At 39.0% G+C, this 17,028-nt stretch overlaps 1 protein-coding gene across 1 annotated transcript in view; it reads right to left on the reverse strand.

Moving 5' to 3' along the window:
* LOC135194998 (epithelial discoidin domain-containing receptor 1-like) overlaps positions 1-17,028 on the reverse strand; it is an 83,908-nt gene that overhangs the window by 32,901 nt on the left and 33,979 nt on the right. Inside the window, exons 6-9 of the mRNA XM_064221269.1 lie at positions 9,594-9,740; positions 8,854-8,991; positions 8,116-8,291; positions 579-671 (exon numbers count right to left, since the gene is read on the reverse strand). Coding sequence (XP_064077339.1) covers positions 579-671; positions 8,116-8,291; positions 8,854-8,991; positions 9,594-9,740 — 554 coding nt within the window. The remainder of the gene's footprint in view (positions 1-578; positions 672-8,115; positions 8,292-8,853; positions 8,992-9,593; positions 9,741-17,028) is intronic.

The raw sequence follows: 17,028 nt of genomic DNA on the forward strand, positions 1-17,028 counted from the left end.
AATTTAAAATGTTACCTATACAAGCTTTCTAATGGAATGGAATATAAAATTTAGACCAAAGGCAAAGCGATGGGATCTATGAGGTCATTCAGGACTGAAAATGAAATTGAGAGTAAACCGCTTTGAAAGGTGTAACAGGAGGAAAATCTCGCACGTGCACAATGAAACAATTAGATGGTGCAAGTATGGAAGAAAGAGAATATGAACGGGGGTACACTAAAATGAATGAAAGGGGTTGCAGCTAGGGGACCGAAGGACGCTGTAAAGAACCTGAAGTAATGACTACAGTGCACCGCGTCAGGTGCAATGAAGGCACCACCTCCTTACGGATACAAGCTTTCTGATATAGTTATGTTGAATGCAGGCAACAGCTCCTTTCAAACTTACCTGAGTGACGTCACGTTTCCCCCAATTCATAGCCACCTACCTTACCTTAATACTTCTCCAACAATACTCCCACCAGCCTGCCATTCGAGAGAATATATATGAAAGTAAACACCGCGTCTCAAACGACAAAACGCTAAAGGATACCTGGGGGAATGCGTTGTTACATTACAACCGGACAAAGACTCACTCACCTCGCAGCCAAATCCGTGTGGGTGACACTGCATCGCTCCAAAAACGCCATGCCGGATGCAATTTGCACGGCCAACTCCAAAAGCCACGACACGCTGCAACGAATAGAAGGGAGAAATGTGAGGTAAACATTCTTCTGGAATTTAAACGTTATTGGATTTCTTGGAATATTCCTCTCTATAGTCCTCAATATTGCTGCACTACGTGGGCGTTCTTACACAATAACCCCTAACTCATATACACCTTTCAATGAATAAGCAACTTCACCAGTGGGAACATATTCATATGATGTATAATTCTTTGCATAAAGAATTTCATTGCTCACCAACAGGAGATATAATATATTTTGAGGTCAATTTAACCATTCAAGTCGTTACCAATATGAGAGTCCAAAGCAGTCGGATTAAGAGATCCTCAGTTCGGACTCAGTTCTACCAATTCCCAAAAACTGCCAGTAAACAAAATTCTGAATGCTATTCGTCAATACTCGGATTCCACATTGGAAAAAAAAAAAATTTCTCTTACTCAAAATAAAAAAAAAATGTACGGGATTGCAAAATACAAAAAAATATATATATTTTATAGAAAAATCAGAAAAAGTTTCTCTCAAAATAAAATGAATGTAAAGAATTCCAAAATTTGAAAAAAATATTTCTCCATCAAAAAATCTGGAAAAGTATCTTACTCAAAATAAAAGAAAATGTAATGGAAAAGAACGCGAACCTAAAATCAGAAAAAGTATCCATTTCTCAAAATACAATCAAAGTACTGGATTTCAAATTCATGAAAAAGGTAGTTCTTAAAAAAAATAAATAAAAAAAATAAGGGGACACGTATGCAGCACATCAATTATTTAGAAGGAGAATGTTTCGGAGGCTGAGGGAAACCATTTAATTTTTTTTTTTTTTTTTTTTTGGTATCATCAATCGCTTCACCCAAAAGGATTAAAAAGGAAATCCGATCTATATGACATAAACCAACCTCCCAGTCGACCCATGGCCATGGTTAACCCCGGAACACCCAGGATTCGAATAGCATTTATTTATTTATATATTTTTGAATTTTTTCTGCTAGGCTTTTCCAAATATTTCAAAACTTCGTCAGTATTTTTGTTTTTTCTGAAACTGATGACCTGCATTACGTTTATATGTTTGCAGATGCAGAGAGCTTGATATATTTGTGCAAATGTCAAGTATGCCGGCGAAGACAGGTGTTGACTGGTGAGGGATTTAGTACGTCAGTTTTTATTTATTCATTGTTTATTTTCTTACCTATTTATTTACTCATTTACTTACCTCTTTTATTCATTTATTAGCCTATTAATTATATATATATATATATATATATATTATATATATATATATATATATATATATATATATCCCATTTACCCTTTATTATTTACCTATCAATTAATTCATCTATCTTTAAAATTATTTATGTTCCTTTTGATTTTTATTTACTCCTTATTTAACTATTATATAGTTATTTACCTATGTATTTATCTGACGTATTTTATTTATGTTATTCAATTCCTTTAGTCATCCATTTAACTACCTATTTATTTTTATATTCCATTCAACTACCTATTTATATTCCTTAACAAACAAACAAAAGGTGACATTACTATAAAACGAGGTGTGAACCGACCTCCAGCTTACTCGTTGCCCGTGCTAAAATTCTAGTCAAATAGAGAGTTATTTCACCAACGAAAATTAAAATAAATACGGTATATTTTATAAGAAATCATTGTTCTGTACTGTTTAACACGCACATTATTTATTTATTTTTTTACATTTTCATTCTAATAAGTAAATCATAAACATTCTATCCGAAAATTCCTGTATCTTTCACTCAACGCGAAACACTTTTTTCAGACATTTTTAAGCTTTTCCATAGACCTTTCCTACCCCCTCCATCAGCTACAACAACTAAGTAGTTTGTAGGCTTACTCCCCTAGTAAGCGAAAAGCCGTGGGAGTTTCTATTTTATTTTATTTTTTTTTTTTTTTTGTCACTGATACTCGAACGACATCTTAACCCAAAGTCCAGATTAACCTCTCGATATTTTGAGACGCTTCCTGACAAAGTAATCACCTGTGTACATTCTACACCTGACCAGGATATGAATGAGTTAAAAACACGTCTACACATGTCGTCCCATTAATGGAAAGGGTAATCACGTGTCAGGGAGCTCTCTCTCTCTCTCTCTCTCTCTCTCTCTCTCTCTCTCTCTCTCTCTCTCTTTGGCTGAGAAACTTAATTATGGAAATTACGTTGCTAGACTGACCTGAAGTTCTCCGCTCGTTTAAATTATCAAAAATTTATTTTATATGAAAGAGCTTCGGGGAAGTGTATATTTATATAACTGTTGTTATCGATACTGTTATATCCGGCCTAATCTTCATCTACAAAATCATTGCTTGATATACAGGTATCTTTAAGGACAGCAAATGAATACCCGCCTACTTCAGTTTCAATTACATTATACTACAATAATATATATAACATATATATATATATATATATATATATATATTATATATATATATATATATATTTTTCGTATATATGTTTATAAATTACTTGGGAAAAGGATACAATTTATGGCACACAAATGCCCTACCAACATGAACTTTAAAACATTAGATTTACATGAGAGAGAGAGAGAGAGAGAGAGAGAAGAGAGAGAGAGAGAGAGAGAGAATTTTTTACCGGGTTACAAGCAAATCCGGCGTGCTTTGTCGAGTGTGCGCTAACGTAATATAAACATGTTTTCAACGGAAAGCAACTGCCAGCTAAAAGCACCGAGCAAACATTTAACTTTTCTTTGAAATATGACAAAGATAATACAATATTTGATGCATTCCAGTGCTGGTGGTGAACAAGGCTTTTTTAGTAAGTGAACTGGGGAGATTACTAGGTTATAATAGAGAGCAATAAATGTAAAGAATTTAGCATAAATGAAAAGGGGAAAATAGTGATAGACTTAGCTGGATATATACACACGCTGTAAACAAAGGTTGCTAAATGGTATGGCAATGTCTACAGCGCATTTTTAGGGGGGGAAACTGCACGCAAATTTACTAGGAAGCGTGAAGTTACAAAAAAAAGTAATGAAAATTCGATGAAAAATAAATAGATGTGAGTAATAATCTTGACTACCCTAAGACATAATAATGGCTTTTGCAAAAAAATTCTATAGAAACTGATACCCAAATACTGGTCAATATTAAGGATGATTTAGTATATTATTTCCCACAACTATAAGTTAGTCGTCGAAGAGTATCAAGACGTACCTACTGGTCAAATTTAAGCGATGCTTTCACCCAACCCTGTGAAGGGAATTGATGAGACTCCGTTATATTTCCAGAAAAAGACGAAGCAACTATCAAAGGAACATCTAAATCAGGGGGTTGGGAAAGGTTGTGGGGGGGGGGGGGGGGAGTATGAAAGGAAGACTTACTGGAAAACTGACAGGATTTGAGGGAAGGAATCCAGCAGGAGAAATTACAAATAGCACAAGGTATAATAATTTGCAATTTTCACCCACTTGTTTGAAGGAATACGTGTTCATCTTCACAAGATATATATATCCACAGAAAAAAAAAAAAAAAAAAAAAAAAAAAAAGAGACGGAGTTTAGGTCCTAACTGTTTTCGACTTTATTTCCAAGCCACTGACGAAGGACTGATCCATTGTATTGGTATCACGTCCACCAGTCAACCTACATATTCCTTCATCACAAGTTCCAGACCAAAGACTGCTGCACATTCTCCTCACGAATAATTTAATTAAAGTAATCAAGTTCAGAGCCAAGCGAAAAGACTTGCCTATAGATGACGGCTGGGGCCGCATCTATACATTCTTGAGGAAGTCATCTGCCAAGGAGCCTCAAGCTCCTCCCCCGGTTTCCTTCTTTAAGGAATTTAATAACAAACGAGAACCCGGATTTCCCAAGTGGGCTTAAGCTAAGTAGATCACGGAAAGGTACCGAGAAAATACCGTCGAGAGTATTCCAGTGACGGAACCACCTTCTAATGAAATTCCAGGATTACCAGATGAACAAAATTCGTTTATATTATTGGAACTGGAATTCTGGCCAAAGGTTTACGTAGAACTGGAAAGCCTCGCAGTTGCACTATAAAGCAATTGTTATGAGAGGGGTCGAGAAAGTAAGATGGAATAAAAGCGAATATGAACGGAGGTACAGTAAAAAGGACTGAAAGGGGTTGCAGCTAGGGTCCTAAAGGACGCCGCAAAGAACCTTAAGTGAGGCACGAATTGGGAGAGGGTTGACGATATTAAACCTGGGGAGCTCAGGAAGGAGGGATATTTAATGAAACTTTTTTTTTTTTTTTTGTTTTTTTTTTTTTTTTTTTTTTTTTTTTTTTTTTTTTTTTTTTTTTTTTTTTTTTTACATGGCAGAGAAATGCCGAAACGTCAGGAATAATTGAACTTTGGAGAACTATTATTATTATTATTATTATTATTATTATTTTATTATTATTATTATAATTTTATTATTTGAAAGTAGTTTAACGAGACGCCCACTTATATAAAGATTATATACAATTTGGGCCAAAGGCCAAGTGCTTCGACCTATGAGGTCATTCAGCACTGAAAGGGAAACTGACAGAAAAAAGGTCTTAAAGGTGTAACAGGAGGAAAACCTCAAAGCAGTTGCACTACGAAGCAATTATTAGAGAAGGTGGAAAGTCAGATCGAAGAACTTATATGCAGGGGTAGAATCCTATTCAGTTGCCCTTTAGTACTTGACGCTAGGAAACTTACGGTTTTAATATAGGTTGGCCTTATACCAGCACGGGCTCTTGCTACGAAGATTTCATGTTAATACTTCCCAACGTGATATAGCAGAGATAAACGCCATATCAATAATATTAAAACAGTCAAGGGGATATGTGAATGTACATAAAAGTGAGGTCAGCTCAGAAAAATAATAATAATAAATAATAAAATAAATAAATAAATAAACACGAAACATTTTAATTAAGAATCATGCAACGATACCTACTAGCACTCCTGTCATTTCCGCTATATACAATACCTTTGCTAAAACGTATTCATTCTTCCCCCCACCCCCTCTCTCTCTCTCTCTCTCTCTCTCTCTCTCTCTCTCTCTCTCTCTCTGTGTGTTATTGAATGGCAACATTTCAATTCCACGATAAACGGACAGACTTACTTGGGAAGGATATTCCATGTATAGATTTAATGTATATAGATATTATTTATTTTCCATTTAGCTTTTAAAAGACGAGGAGTGCAAAAATAGGTTGTGAACACGAGAAACAGACGGATAAGCAAGAATGTTTAACAAGAGGAGCTAAAAAATGGAATAAAAAATAAAGAGAGATAAATCTTTTGTTTAACGAAATACAGTCTCAAAGGAAGGTTCGTGTATCGACCCTAAAAATCACAATGTTTGTATACCATTCCCATGAGGGGGATACGATACACAGTTATATATATATATATATATATATATATATATATATATATATATATAATATTATATATATATATATACATATACATACTTATAGTAAAAGAAATATACTTGAAGTAGAATTTGAAATGCAGTTAAAAAATAAAAACAGAAGAATACTTTTGGAAGAACGTGAAAGAAAGCCGATGAACAACAAATTAACAAAAAGGAAAAAGATAAAAAAAGCTGCGAATAAGTGAAGAGAGAATGTTAGTAATACAGCAAAGGGAGAAATATGAGAGAGAGAAAGATGCGATAACGTATGAGAAATGAATGAATGACGAGATAACATTGTGGGAAGAAAAGGTGAATTAGGAAGAGCTGACAAAAAATGTCAGGATTGAGAAAACCAGGGAGAGAGAGAGAGAGAGAGAGAGAGAAGAAGAGAGAGAGAGAGAGAGAGAGAGAGACGCAATCTAGACATCACCAGAAAAAACAAATCGACAAAAACAAATAATAATGATAAAACCAACACACACACACACACACACACATATATATATATATATATATATATAGATATATATATATATATATATATATATATGTGTGTGTGTGTGTGTGAGAAATACGGCTCTGGCCGTCAATAAAATCTACCTTGTACCCACAGTCTCTTTTTCTCCCTCACCAATAACACGCCAAGAAATATGTTGCCTGGTACATTACGTACGCAAGCCGAATTCCTAAGCATCTTATTTAGACAAATTCTCCCTATATTATTTATGTTGTACATAGGCCTACGATATTGATATCCAGCCGCTTAGGCCTAAAAAAAAAAGGGGCGCAGGCTACCTCAGATGGATTCATATTTATGACCGCGTATGGTTTAGTGGGCAGGTAATAAATGCCATATTGCGTGTCGTGTTTTCGCGTCGGGAGCGTTATTTTACTTGTACATAAAATATCCGAGTAATATCATTCCGAATGTACGTCTCTGCATTTTTCGCTTACTCGGGGAATAAGCCTACAAACTACATTGTCGTTGTTGTTGTTCTTGTTGGTGGGGTAGGAAAGGTCTATGGAAAAGCCTAAAAAGGTCTGAAAAAAAAAGGTGTTTCGCGTCTAGTTAAAGATAAAGGAATTTTAGAATATATTTATGATTTATTTATTAGAATGAAAATGTAAAAAAAAAAGCAATGTGCATATTCAACTTTTATTTCTAATAAAATATAGCGTATTTAATTTCGCTTGTGAAACAACGCTCTATCTGACCGTAGATTTTAGTACGCGCCCCGGGTAAGCTGGAGGTCGGATCACGCCTTGTTTATATTCAGAGGGACGGCTCTATCTTTAATCGTAATTCCTTCCACTGAAGTTATGACGTTAATATTCTTGCTATTGTAAATAGACTGACACCTGCTAGTTTCCTATACCAAGCTCATTTTTCCAAATTATGTACTGCCACAAAGTCTGACCATTTCCTAATCTAATCTTGTCAGTCTACTTGACCAGCGCCCAACAAAATCAACAAATATCTGTCTTTGCGATAACCTGGTAATCCTATTGAATTATTCAGTTATTCATAGACAAGTGTCTATCATCTCAATAACCTTCCTACCACAGTTGTTGTTAATTTGATGAAGGCATCAATAAGGACATCCGAGCTTCATTTTTTTTTTCACTCAAGGGCCAGTCATTATTATTACATTTTCTCTCTGCTCGCCACCTTCATTATTTTTTCAGTCATGTTTACTCCAATTATGTATCCATTCAGTCTGTGGAGTTCCATCTTCATTGTCAGATTATATAGTCTGTCGAATTTTAATTTCACTTACAGCCTTCAAAATTATGTTTGTTTTGTTTTTGTTTGTTTGTATGGTGCTTTTACGGGACCAACGGCTTTACGCGACTTCCGAACCACGTCGAGAGTGAATTTCTATCACCAGAAATACACATCTCTCACTCCTCAATGGAATGGCCGAGAATCGAACCCGCGACCACCGAGGTGGGACGCTAATACCATACCAACCGCGCCGCTGAGGCGCTTTCAAAATTATGGATCACCTTTCCAGGTCTTGGCGCCAATTCAACTCACCTCACAGCCGCCTGGTCAATCGCCTGAGGATGCTGGGCAGGTGCCAGGGTGCGGGAACGCAAGTACTCGGGCAAGTGGGCCTCCGGGTGGTACTCCATCACCATGGTGACGCCCACGCCGCCCAACACCACGCCCATCAAGCTCGCGACGTTTTCGTGCTTCAGCGTCGCTAGTAACTGGTGAAAGAAGAGGAATATTTGATTGATTTTTCATGAAATTTTTGGATGTCAGGGTATGCATTGAGGGTACTTTCAGCCAATCAGCGACCAAGACGGTGAAGAGAGGGGGTTAGAGAGGTTGGGCAGCAAGAAAGAGATCAAAATAATGATGGGGTACAAAAATCAAAGGGCTGCACTTAGAAGTTAGAGAGAGGTTGGACAGCAAAACTGAAGAAAGGAAGCGGGAACAAAATTAAAGCAAAAAGCTAAAACTGGATAAAACCAAGGGGTTAAGGAGACGCCGTAAACGTCCCCTAGTAATGCCTACAGTACACCACGTGAGGTGCACTAACGGCGCTATCCCCTTGAGAGACACTAATTAATAAATACATCAAAATAGATTATTAAGAAGTTTCCAATTATTAGCATATTAACATCAGTCAGGTCGACTGAGATAACGTGAAATTCTAATTGTGTCAAGTTGCAAAAAAAAAAATAATAATAATAATAAACTAGTGTTCAAATATAGAAAGCAGACCAAGAAATGGTAACAACTCCTTTTTTTTCGCTTTTTACTGACCTGGGCATGTCGTTTGGCAGCGGGCACTGCCTCGTGGGCGGTGACAGTGATGAGGGCGGCTGAGCTGGGGGGCGTGGCCAGGTTTCCGTCTTCTGCCAGGGAAGCTTCGATGTTCTCAGAAACGACTCCCAGGGATAACTGGAACCCGAAGGAGAGATACAGGAGTATAAGTACAGTATATGGCCCAGTAAAGACATCGACAGTCTTATGTCTAAGGCTATGCAGAAGAAATGCATCGCGTTATCACTGATTAACAGATTTCAGGAGAGAGAGAAGAGAGAGAGAGAGAGTAGCAACTTTCATGAGAGAAAGAAGAGGGTATTATCCAGGAGGAAGGGAGGAGGGTATTATATCCATCCTTCTGGAGAGAGAGAGAGAGAGAGAGAGAGAGAGAGAGAGAGAGAGAGAGAGAGAGAGAGAAATAGCACCTTTCAGGAGGAAGAGAGGAGGGTATTATATACATCCTTCTGGAGAGAGAGAGAGAGAGAGAGAGAGAGAGAGAGAGAGAGAGAGAGAGAATAGCACCTTTCAGGAGGAAGAGAGGAGGGGATTATATACATCCTTCAGAGAGAGAGAGAGAGAGAGAGAGAGAGAGAGAGAGAGAGAGAGAGAGAGAGAGAGCAGCATCTCCATCTCCCAGGAAAGAGAGAGAGAGGAGCTTATTATCTTTGTAGAGAGAGAGAGAGAGAGAGAGAGAGAGAGAGAGAGAGAGAGAGAGAGAGAGAGAGAGAGAGACTCACCGTAGCAAATGCCCCAGAAGCTAAAAGCTGGGTGCGACTGACGAACTGGGGAGCGATGATAGGTGTGGGCATGGAAATCGGTGAACTGGGTATGCTGGGATTCTGGCGATAGACACAGGTCAGCCAGGCGCCAGTGACTGCCGGTACCTAATTGGAGACAAGGTATAAATTTATACATCGACAGCATTCGCTATTCATGTATATTTTAGTTCAAAACAATTAATTGGGCGCAAATGAAATGCCAGGGTACTACCAATTAACCTTGAGTTCGGTCTCGTTGTATATACACACACACACACACACACATATATATATATAGTATATATATATATATATATATATATATAATATATATATATATATATATATATGGGAACATTGGCTATTACAACATATATTGTAATATCCACAATATTCTCATATATACATATATATATATATATATATATATATATATATATATATATATATATAATATATATATATATATATATATGAAGTTTTCATAATAAAACTAATATTGTAATACTTACCTGAACACCTGAATTAGCCCTGGTCACTGACCAGCCCGAACTATATCCCCACATATTTACCCACTAAGTGGGTAATTTTAACTGTCAGTGTTACCAACGCTGCAGGTAAAATCTAGTCAAATGAGTTACCTGTGTTACCGTTGGCAACGCTGCCGCAAATACCTGCCACCAGTGGCCTGTCTCCTCATTCCTCAATTGAATCATTCACTATCAAATTGAAGTGGGGAGGAGGGTGGGAATCATTCAGGTGTTCAGGTAAGTATTACAATATTAGTTTTATTATGAAAACTTCTTATTGCAATACACTCCCTGAACACCTGAATTAGCCCGATTAACAACATTTAGTCGGAGGCGGGGTCAATCTCATTCAGCCCGACCTGTCCACAGAACATACGCAGGTAACTCATAAGCAACCTAGCAGTATAAAAGCATGTATCCTCACCTAGTTATCTAAACTCGGAGTGAGGATGTTTGCAAAGAAGTACTTCAACATCAGTGTTGTGTCTAAGGTACTGTCTAAGTCAGAAGTATCTCCCATGTGATAAGCTATACTACTTATTCATGGAGGTAAAAACAAATCTCCTCACCTGGTTGTCCAGCTCAGTAGGTGAGGATGTTTGCAAAGAAAGTACTTCAAAGTCAGTGTTGAGTCTAAGGTACTATCTGAGTCAGAAGTACTTCATGTGATAAGCTATACTTCTTATTCATGGAGGCAAAAAAAAAAAAAAAAATCTCTCACCTGGTTGTCCAGCTCAGTAAGTGAGGATGCTTGCATAGGAAGTACCATACCGTCGGTGTCGAGTCCTAGGTACCGCCTGAGTCTGAAGAACCTCCCATGTGGTATTCTATACCTCTCATGTATGGAGGGGAAATGGTGAACCTCCCATGTGGCTATGTAGCCTCTATGTATGGAGGAGAAGTTGAGTGTGCAGGACCTTTCAGTTCTCCTACTGCTCACTGATGTAGATGACTTGTGCTGAAGAAGTAGTAGTTATTCCAACATGACCATCGGGATCTGCCTAACCTCAAGGGCCTAAGGGACAAAACACACTGTCTAAGCTGGACCAACAGAAACACTAGAGTTCATTAGACTATCACTGCCTCCCTAAACTTCTAACACCATAAAGTTCATTTAGACTATCACTGCCTCCCTAAACTTCTAACACCCTGAAGTTCATTTAGACTATCACTGCTTACCTAAACTTCTAACACCCTAACTCTACTAAGCCAACTATAAAAGTTACCGCAACGACAGGACCCCGAGAGTAACCTCTCTGAAGAAACTGAAATTCCTTAAGGTACGGTGTTGTGAAAAATCACAACTCTCTCTCAAAAAAAAAAACCACCTACACAATCGCCGACAGCGAAACATTCCTCTGGAAGCCAAAGGGTAGCCCTCCGCATACTTGCGCCCTTGGATTGACTAAGAACCCATTCTTATGAGTGTCCGGATAGCGCTGAGGCAATGATTTAACAATAGTCCCTCCTCTCCTTGCCAAGAACATAGCATAATCCTCAGAAATGTTAGTCTGGTATGCAAACCCCCTCGAAACCAAAGTGAAGAGGTTATCAAACAGTCCAGGCTCAGAGAAACACCCATCAAGTCTTACCACATTCGCACAGTGTGGCTGTGAAAGGTGTCCTCCAAATACGAGCCTCATGATTCGTAACCCTTAACACACGAATCAATGAAGGAACCCAATAGAGAAAAAAAACCCTCAACTGACTCGTAAACCGGAAGTCGGACTCCGACAGAGGAGTTACCCGCTACCTCATACAGAAAAATGATGCTAGCTTAAGTCATTCCCCAAAAACTGCCCGACTCGCCGAAACCAGACTACCCTACTTGATGTTTGAGAGACTGCTGGTTTGGTTGAATACAACATATCAAACATTACTTGAATTACTGAGATACCTCTAGAGCCTGGAATGCGGAAGGATAGAATGGACAAAGTCCACAAATCCGTTATACTCGCTTCCTTCGCCGGAGAAACAAAAAAAAACACACAACTAGCAACCGAGTCTCTCTTCAAAGGTATCTATCCTCTTGTCAGACATGTCCGGCACCGGAACAGGAAAAAAAGGAGAAAAGCCGAACCCCTCCCCGACAAGAGCAGCACCCAAGAACCCGGAACCTACTACACTGGCTGCTCGATACCAAACGACATAAGATCCCATCATATCTGAGCCTACCGATCTGATTGCGCAACGATATACCAACAAGAAGATGATAAAACTCCTGCAAGTCGTACTCGACTGCGCAACCCGCACTCCCCCCAGACATCATGAGTAACCCCTGCTGTCCGACCGTTGTCCACCCACTCACAAGAGCGAACTGTCTGTCCACCAGTTCGCAAAACTTGTAAGAGTTAGTCACTCGACTGCGGATACCCTCACTACCCAGTGACGATAACGTTACGCCTGAGCCGAATATACCTTGGCGATGAACGACCACACATGCGAGTCACTCCCATACTGTTGCGCCAAACATGTACCAACCCAGTCGATGACTAACCTTTGAACCAGTCTCAATTTACTGCGAAACTCCGCACTCGCCATTGACTATGACACGAGACCAGGACGACTACAATAGGCGAGTACAACACCCCTAAAGAGCGAAGAAGAAGTCGCAAAACGCGATCCAACTAACCCCCTTTACCAATACGTACTAAACCTAGACTGGAGTCCGGAGCAAGTGAGGGAAAGAAGTACTCCCAGACACGGAATCAAGGTCGAACCCACCTTGAAAACCCCATAAGGACGGAACAGAAAAGCAGCAGGTAAAAAGTTGAGAAAATAAGGAGAGAGAAAAGTCACTACGAGTAACCCACAGGAACACCTAGCGCCGACATTGTGCAGGTGGAGAACCAACTGTGCGGTACAGTGCTCTAATAACGGGTTACGAACTGCGGGAACCAATGGGAGCCGCAGAAGGAGTTACCAGCTACCCTAAGAAAGGGGCCCGAGGGCACAAAAGGTGCTAATTAAGATGCAGACTAACTGCGAACGGCCGTAGCCCCCCCAGCAATTACCGCGGTAAGCACGTTACGTCTCACACTCCTAAGGTATAAATGGGAACGAAGAAGGAAGATTACTACCCTATGAAAGGAGTGGGTGGTGACAACCGGTATCGATACAGTCAACGATGGCGCAGGTGAATCTCCAATTGCCGTAGCCTCCTCAAGAACTACGGAGGACATTACGTCTCAAAACAAGTAAGGATGAAAATACGGAGTTGCGGAACCGCCTTGAAGCATCAACATCAGCAGCCTGAGAATTACAGGACCCGTGGAAGGTGCTACGAAGGCAGCCCCTCCAATTATTTCCTTACCCAGAGAGAGAGAGAGAGAGAGAGAGAGAGATTGAAATCATCTCCAATTTTCAGGATGAAACAATGAAACTGGCTCTACTGTGATATTGGTAAATAAAAACAGGATGAGCGAGAAGACTCCGAAGCGACATCGAAGAATGAGCAGCTGAAGAAGGTTGTGTAAAGACATTATAAGTTTTAACAGGAAAAACTGGCGAGAGAAACTAGACCGACTCTTTTCCTCATGATAATCTGAGAAACATTAGAAAATCAGGAAATTATTCAAGACGTGTCGTGAATACAGTCCGTATTGAAGCTACCGTAATTGCTTGCGTTAATTCGATTTTACGATGGGTATAGTATTTGAAATCAGAACTACATTGCATAATCTTGCTATCTCTCGCGCAGCTGGCGTAGGCAACATCGTGCATCAGACAGCGAGATTGTAGGGTTTAAAATAAATTTAGGCCAAAGGCCGAATATTGGGAAATTATGAGGTCATTCAGCGCTGAAGGGAAATTGACAGAAAAAATGTTTGAAAAGGTGTAACAAGAAGAAAAACCTCTGTTGCACAATGAGTCAATTGTTAGGAGAGGGTGGAAAAACAGCATGAGTAGAGAAAAAAAATGAAATCAGGAAAGTAAGAGAGAGAGAGAGAATTACAACCGTCTAACGTCTCCAATTCCATAAATTTGCACCCTCTTCTAAGTTAAAAGGTATTATCTTAATGATAATATACTCGTATCAACTGCGTACAGCTATGAACAACCGAACGAGAACTTGTTGCTAATACGATCGAATCCTATAGCAACATCACTTATTGTATTGATCGGCGTGTGAAAGTAATCGAATCCGATAACAACGTCTGTTTATTGTATTCATCCGCGTGCGACGGTAATTACTGTATTCATGATATAAATGTAGCTGAAGCTGATAAGGCAAAATTACGTGCATCAGCAACCTGGAAGAGGTCCCAAGCTTTTGTATGAATTCAAACGCAGCCGTGGTAAAAGAAAGTAATAGCATGAAAGAGCTCGTTTACTGTTGTCACACCGATAAAGATTAATCAAGTGTAAGTTCTAATACCTATGAAAAAAGTGAAAAAACGAACGGAATCGCTAAATTTACGCATCTAAGCTGAGGGAAAAACTAGCTTCTAATGAGACGTATTAGTCAAATTTGGCCTTAAATTACATCGTAAGACGAACAGCATGACTTCGTTTCATAAGTTAAGTATCCAGATACTCATTATGGTAACTAGGAACAAAAACATTAGCCGAGACCAAGTGATATGGTTGAATCTGGAGACAAGGAAATAGACTAGCCGGCATCATTGTCTGTCTAAAGCCACGCCTGCTTACAACAGTGCTGTTTTGAAAAGCTTGTGTAATTGTAATTTAATTGAAAAAAATACATTAAATTTCAATTTAATTGAAAATTAATAAATTACATATTTAAAGTAATTAAATTAACTTTATTAGGTCAAATATTAATTTCAGTTGTCACTGTAATTTGATAATACCACTGGTAATTCTTTGTAACTGTAATTGACATAAGCACAATGTAATTACTGACGGCCATTAGTCCGTTAAACGTATGAAGACGTCATACAACGAAATCCTTTTAGTATCTGACATCTAATCATATGCCACAAGATACCAGTATTGACTGTTAAATGTCCAACATAGTTGAAAACATGTTTGCTTCAAGAAAACACGTCTTCTTCAGACGACAACCTGGGTGGCTAAGTAAGGAAAGAGTTGTTACGTTAGTTACGCTATCCAATCAGGACAAGAATGAGGTGGATACGGCGACGCAAACCCTTATTGGTCATCAGCTGATTCCAGAGCGTGAATGACTGCCGAGTTAGTATTTACACTACGCTAATATGATACATACAAAACAATTAATGCTTTAGTCGGACAGAATCTGATCTTCATTCTGTTCGATCACATTCCTATTGAATTATACTAAGATCGGATTTTCGTTTCGTTTCAATTACACCTGTACTGAATTATCCGTAGTCAGAATGCCTGAGCCTAAAGCGTTAGCCACTACTAAAATCAGTCTACCTATATGTAGAACAGCGAATACTTTCGGCTAGGCAAGGCTACTGTACATTCATACGATATATCATCGTGAACAGTAGGCTAGTCGTAGTTAATTTTATTCGATTTCTCTACATAACGAATTATCGTACGTCGATATGCGTTGAACAGAGAATTAGTTGATATTAAAAATTACGCTATCGTATAAGTAGAGGAAAGTAACCTTAAAGACGAAAGATAAGTATTCAAACTCTTCAGAACCGACAGACCCGAAACCAGATCTGAACGGCCAACCATGCCTAAAAGATTCTGACGCAAGGAACTCGAAACAAGAAACACCCAAGAGGCTCTAAGGACATTGTCCCTCTATAAACTACTAATAATAGAAAACCGACCGGAAGAAGCCTGCACTTCTCTTCCTAAACACTATTTAGCCTATTATCCCTACTCGTCTATATCTGACCTAAATTTTCATCATCCTGAACTTACAAATCGAGGGAGGGGAAATCTGCTGCCAACACTGCCTGCTCCGCGCCGGGGGGGCCGGCAGAACCTACCCACTCGGAGGCTTGCGGTTCTCCATTACCCCCCAGCACCCGTTAGGGCTGGTTCTGGAACAGGCAGGGGGCTGAAAAAGAACGATTAGAATTCATATATTCTACTAATAATACTATCTCTATTTTGGTTAAATTATTCGTCAGGCTAGAAATATGCTGGGGAACATACTATATGATAACCTGTCCACTAATTTCTGGAATAAACTAACTAATGTTTCGTTGTCTCCTGACCAAGACAAACATCTGTGACTAGTATTGCACTAAACTTTCTACACGAAATAACGAAAAGAACGTCGATCATGTGTGCGGGTACTCATCCTACGCTGAAGGGCGTGCAGAGCCGATGATCACCAACATATCCAGCAGTAGCAAGGTAGAAGGGCTCGTCGTTTCAAACTGTAGATGAAGTAGAAGAAGCAGAGGAGTTTGCAGTCGGCGACAACGTTATTTAGAGCCGATGAGCACAACATATCCAAGCAGTAGAAGGATCGATCGTCGAGCGTTTTGTAGAAGGCGATGAGTTTTATTTCCTAACTTATCCTTAGCGAGTACAAAGTAGCTATCCAAGTGAAACGGGAAAAAGGAAAAATGATTATTGTATGATACAATAAAGTTTATGAATACTTACCTGGCAGGTATATACAGCTGTATTTTCTGAAGTCCGACAGAATTTAAAAAAAAACTTTTCCGACACACGCAGTGGTTCGGGTCAGGTGGTTAGTACCCATTCCCGCCGCTGGGAGGCTGGGTATCAGGAACCATTCCCATTTTTCTATTCATAATTTTTATTTCCACTGTCCCTGAGGGGAGGTGGGTGGGTACTTGAACTGATTACGTATATATATCTGCCAGTTAAGTATGACAAACTTTATGTATCATAACAATATCATTTTGCTCATGAACTTAACCTGTCGATATATATATATAGTTGAACCCCACCCCGACCAGGTTGGGAAGGGGTGGGAAGGGACAGAATAGAAGGATTTT

The sequence above is a fragment of the Macrobrachium nipponense genome, chromosome 20 (genome assembly GCF_015104395.2).
Source record: "Macrobrachium nipponense isolate FS-2020 chromosome 20, ASM1510439v2, whole genome shotgun sequence".
NCBI classification, from domain to species: domain Eukaryota; kingdom Metazoa; phylum Arthropoda; class Malacostraca; order Decapoda; family Palaemonidae; genus Macrobrachium; species Macrobrachium nipponense.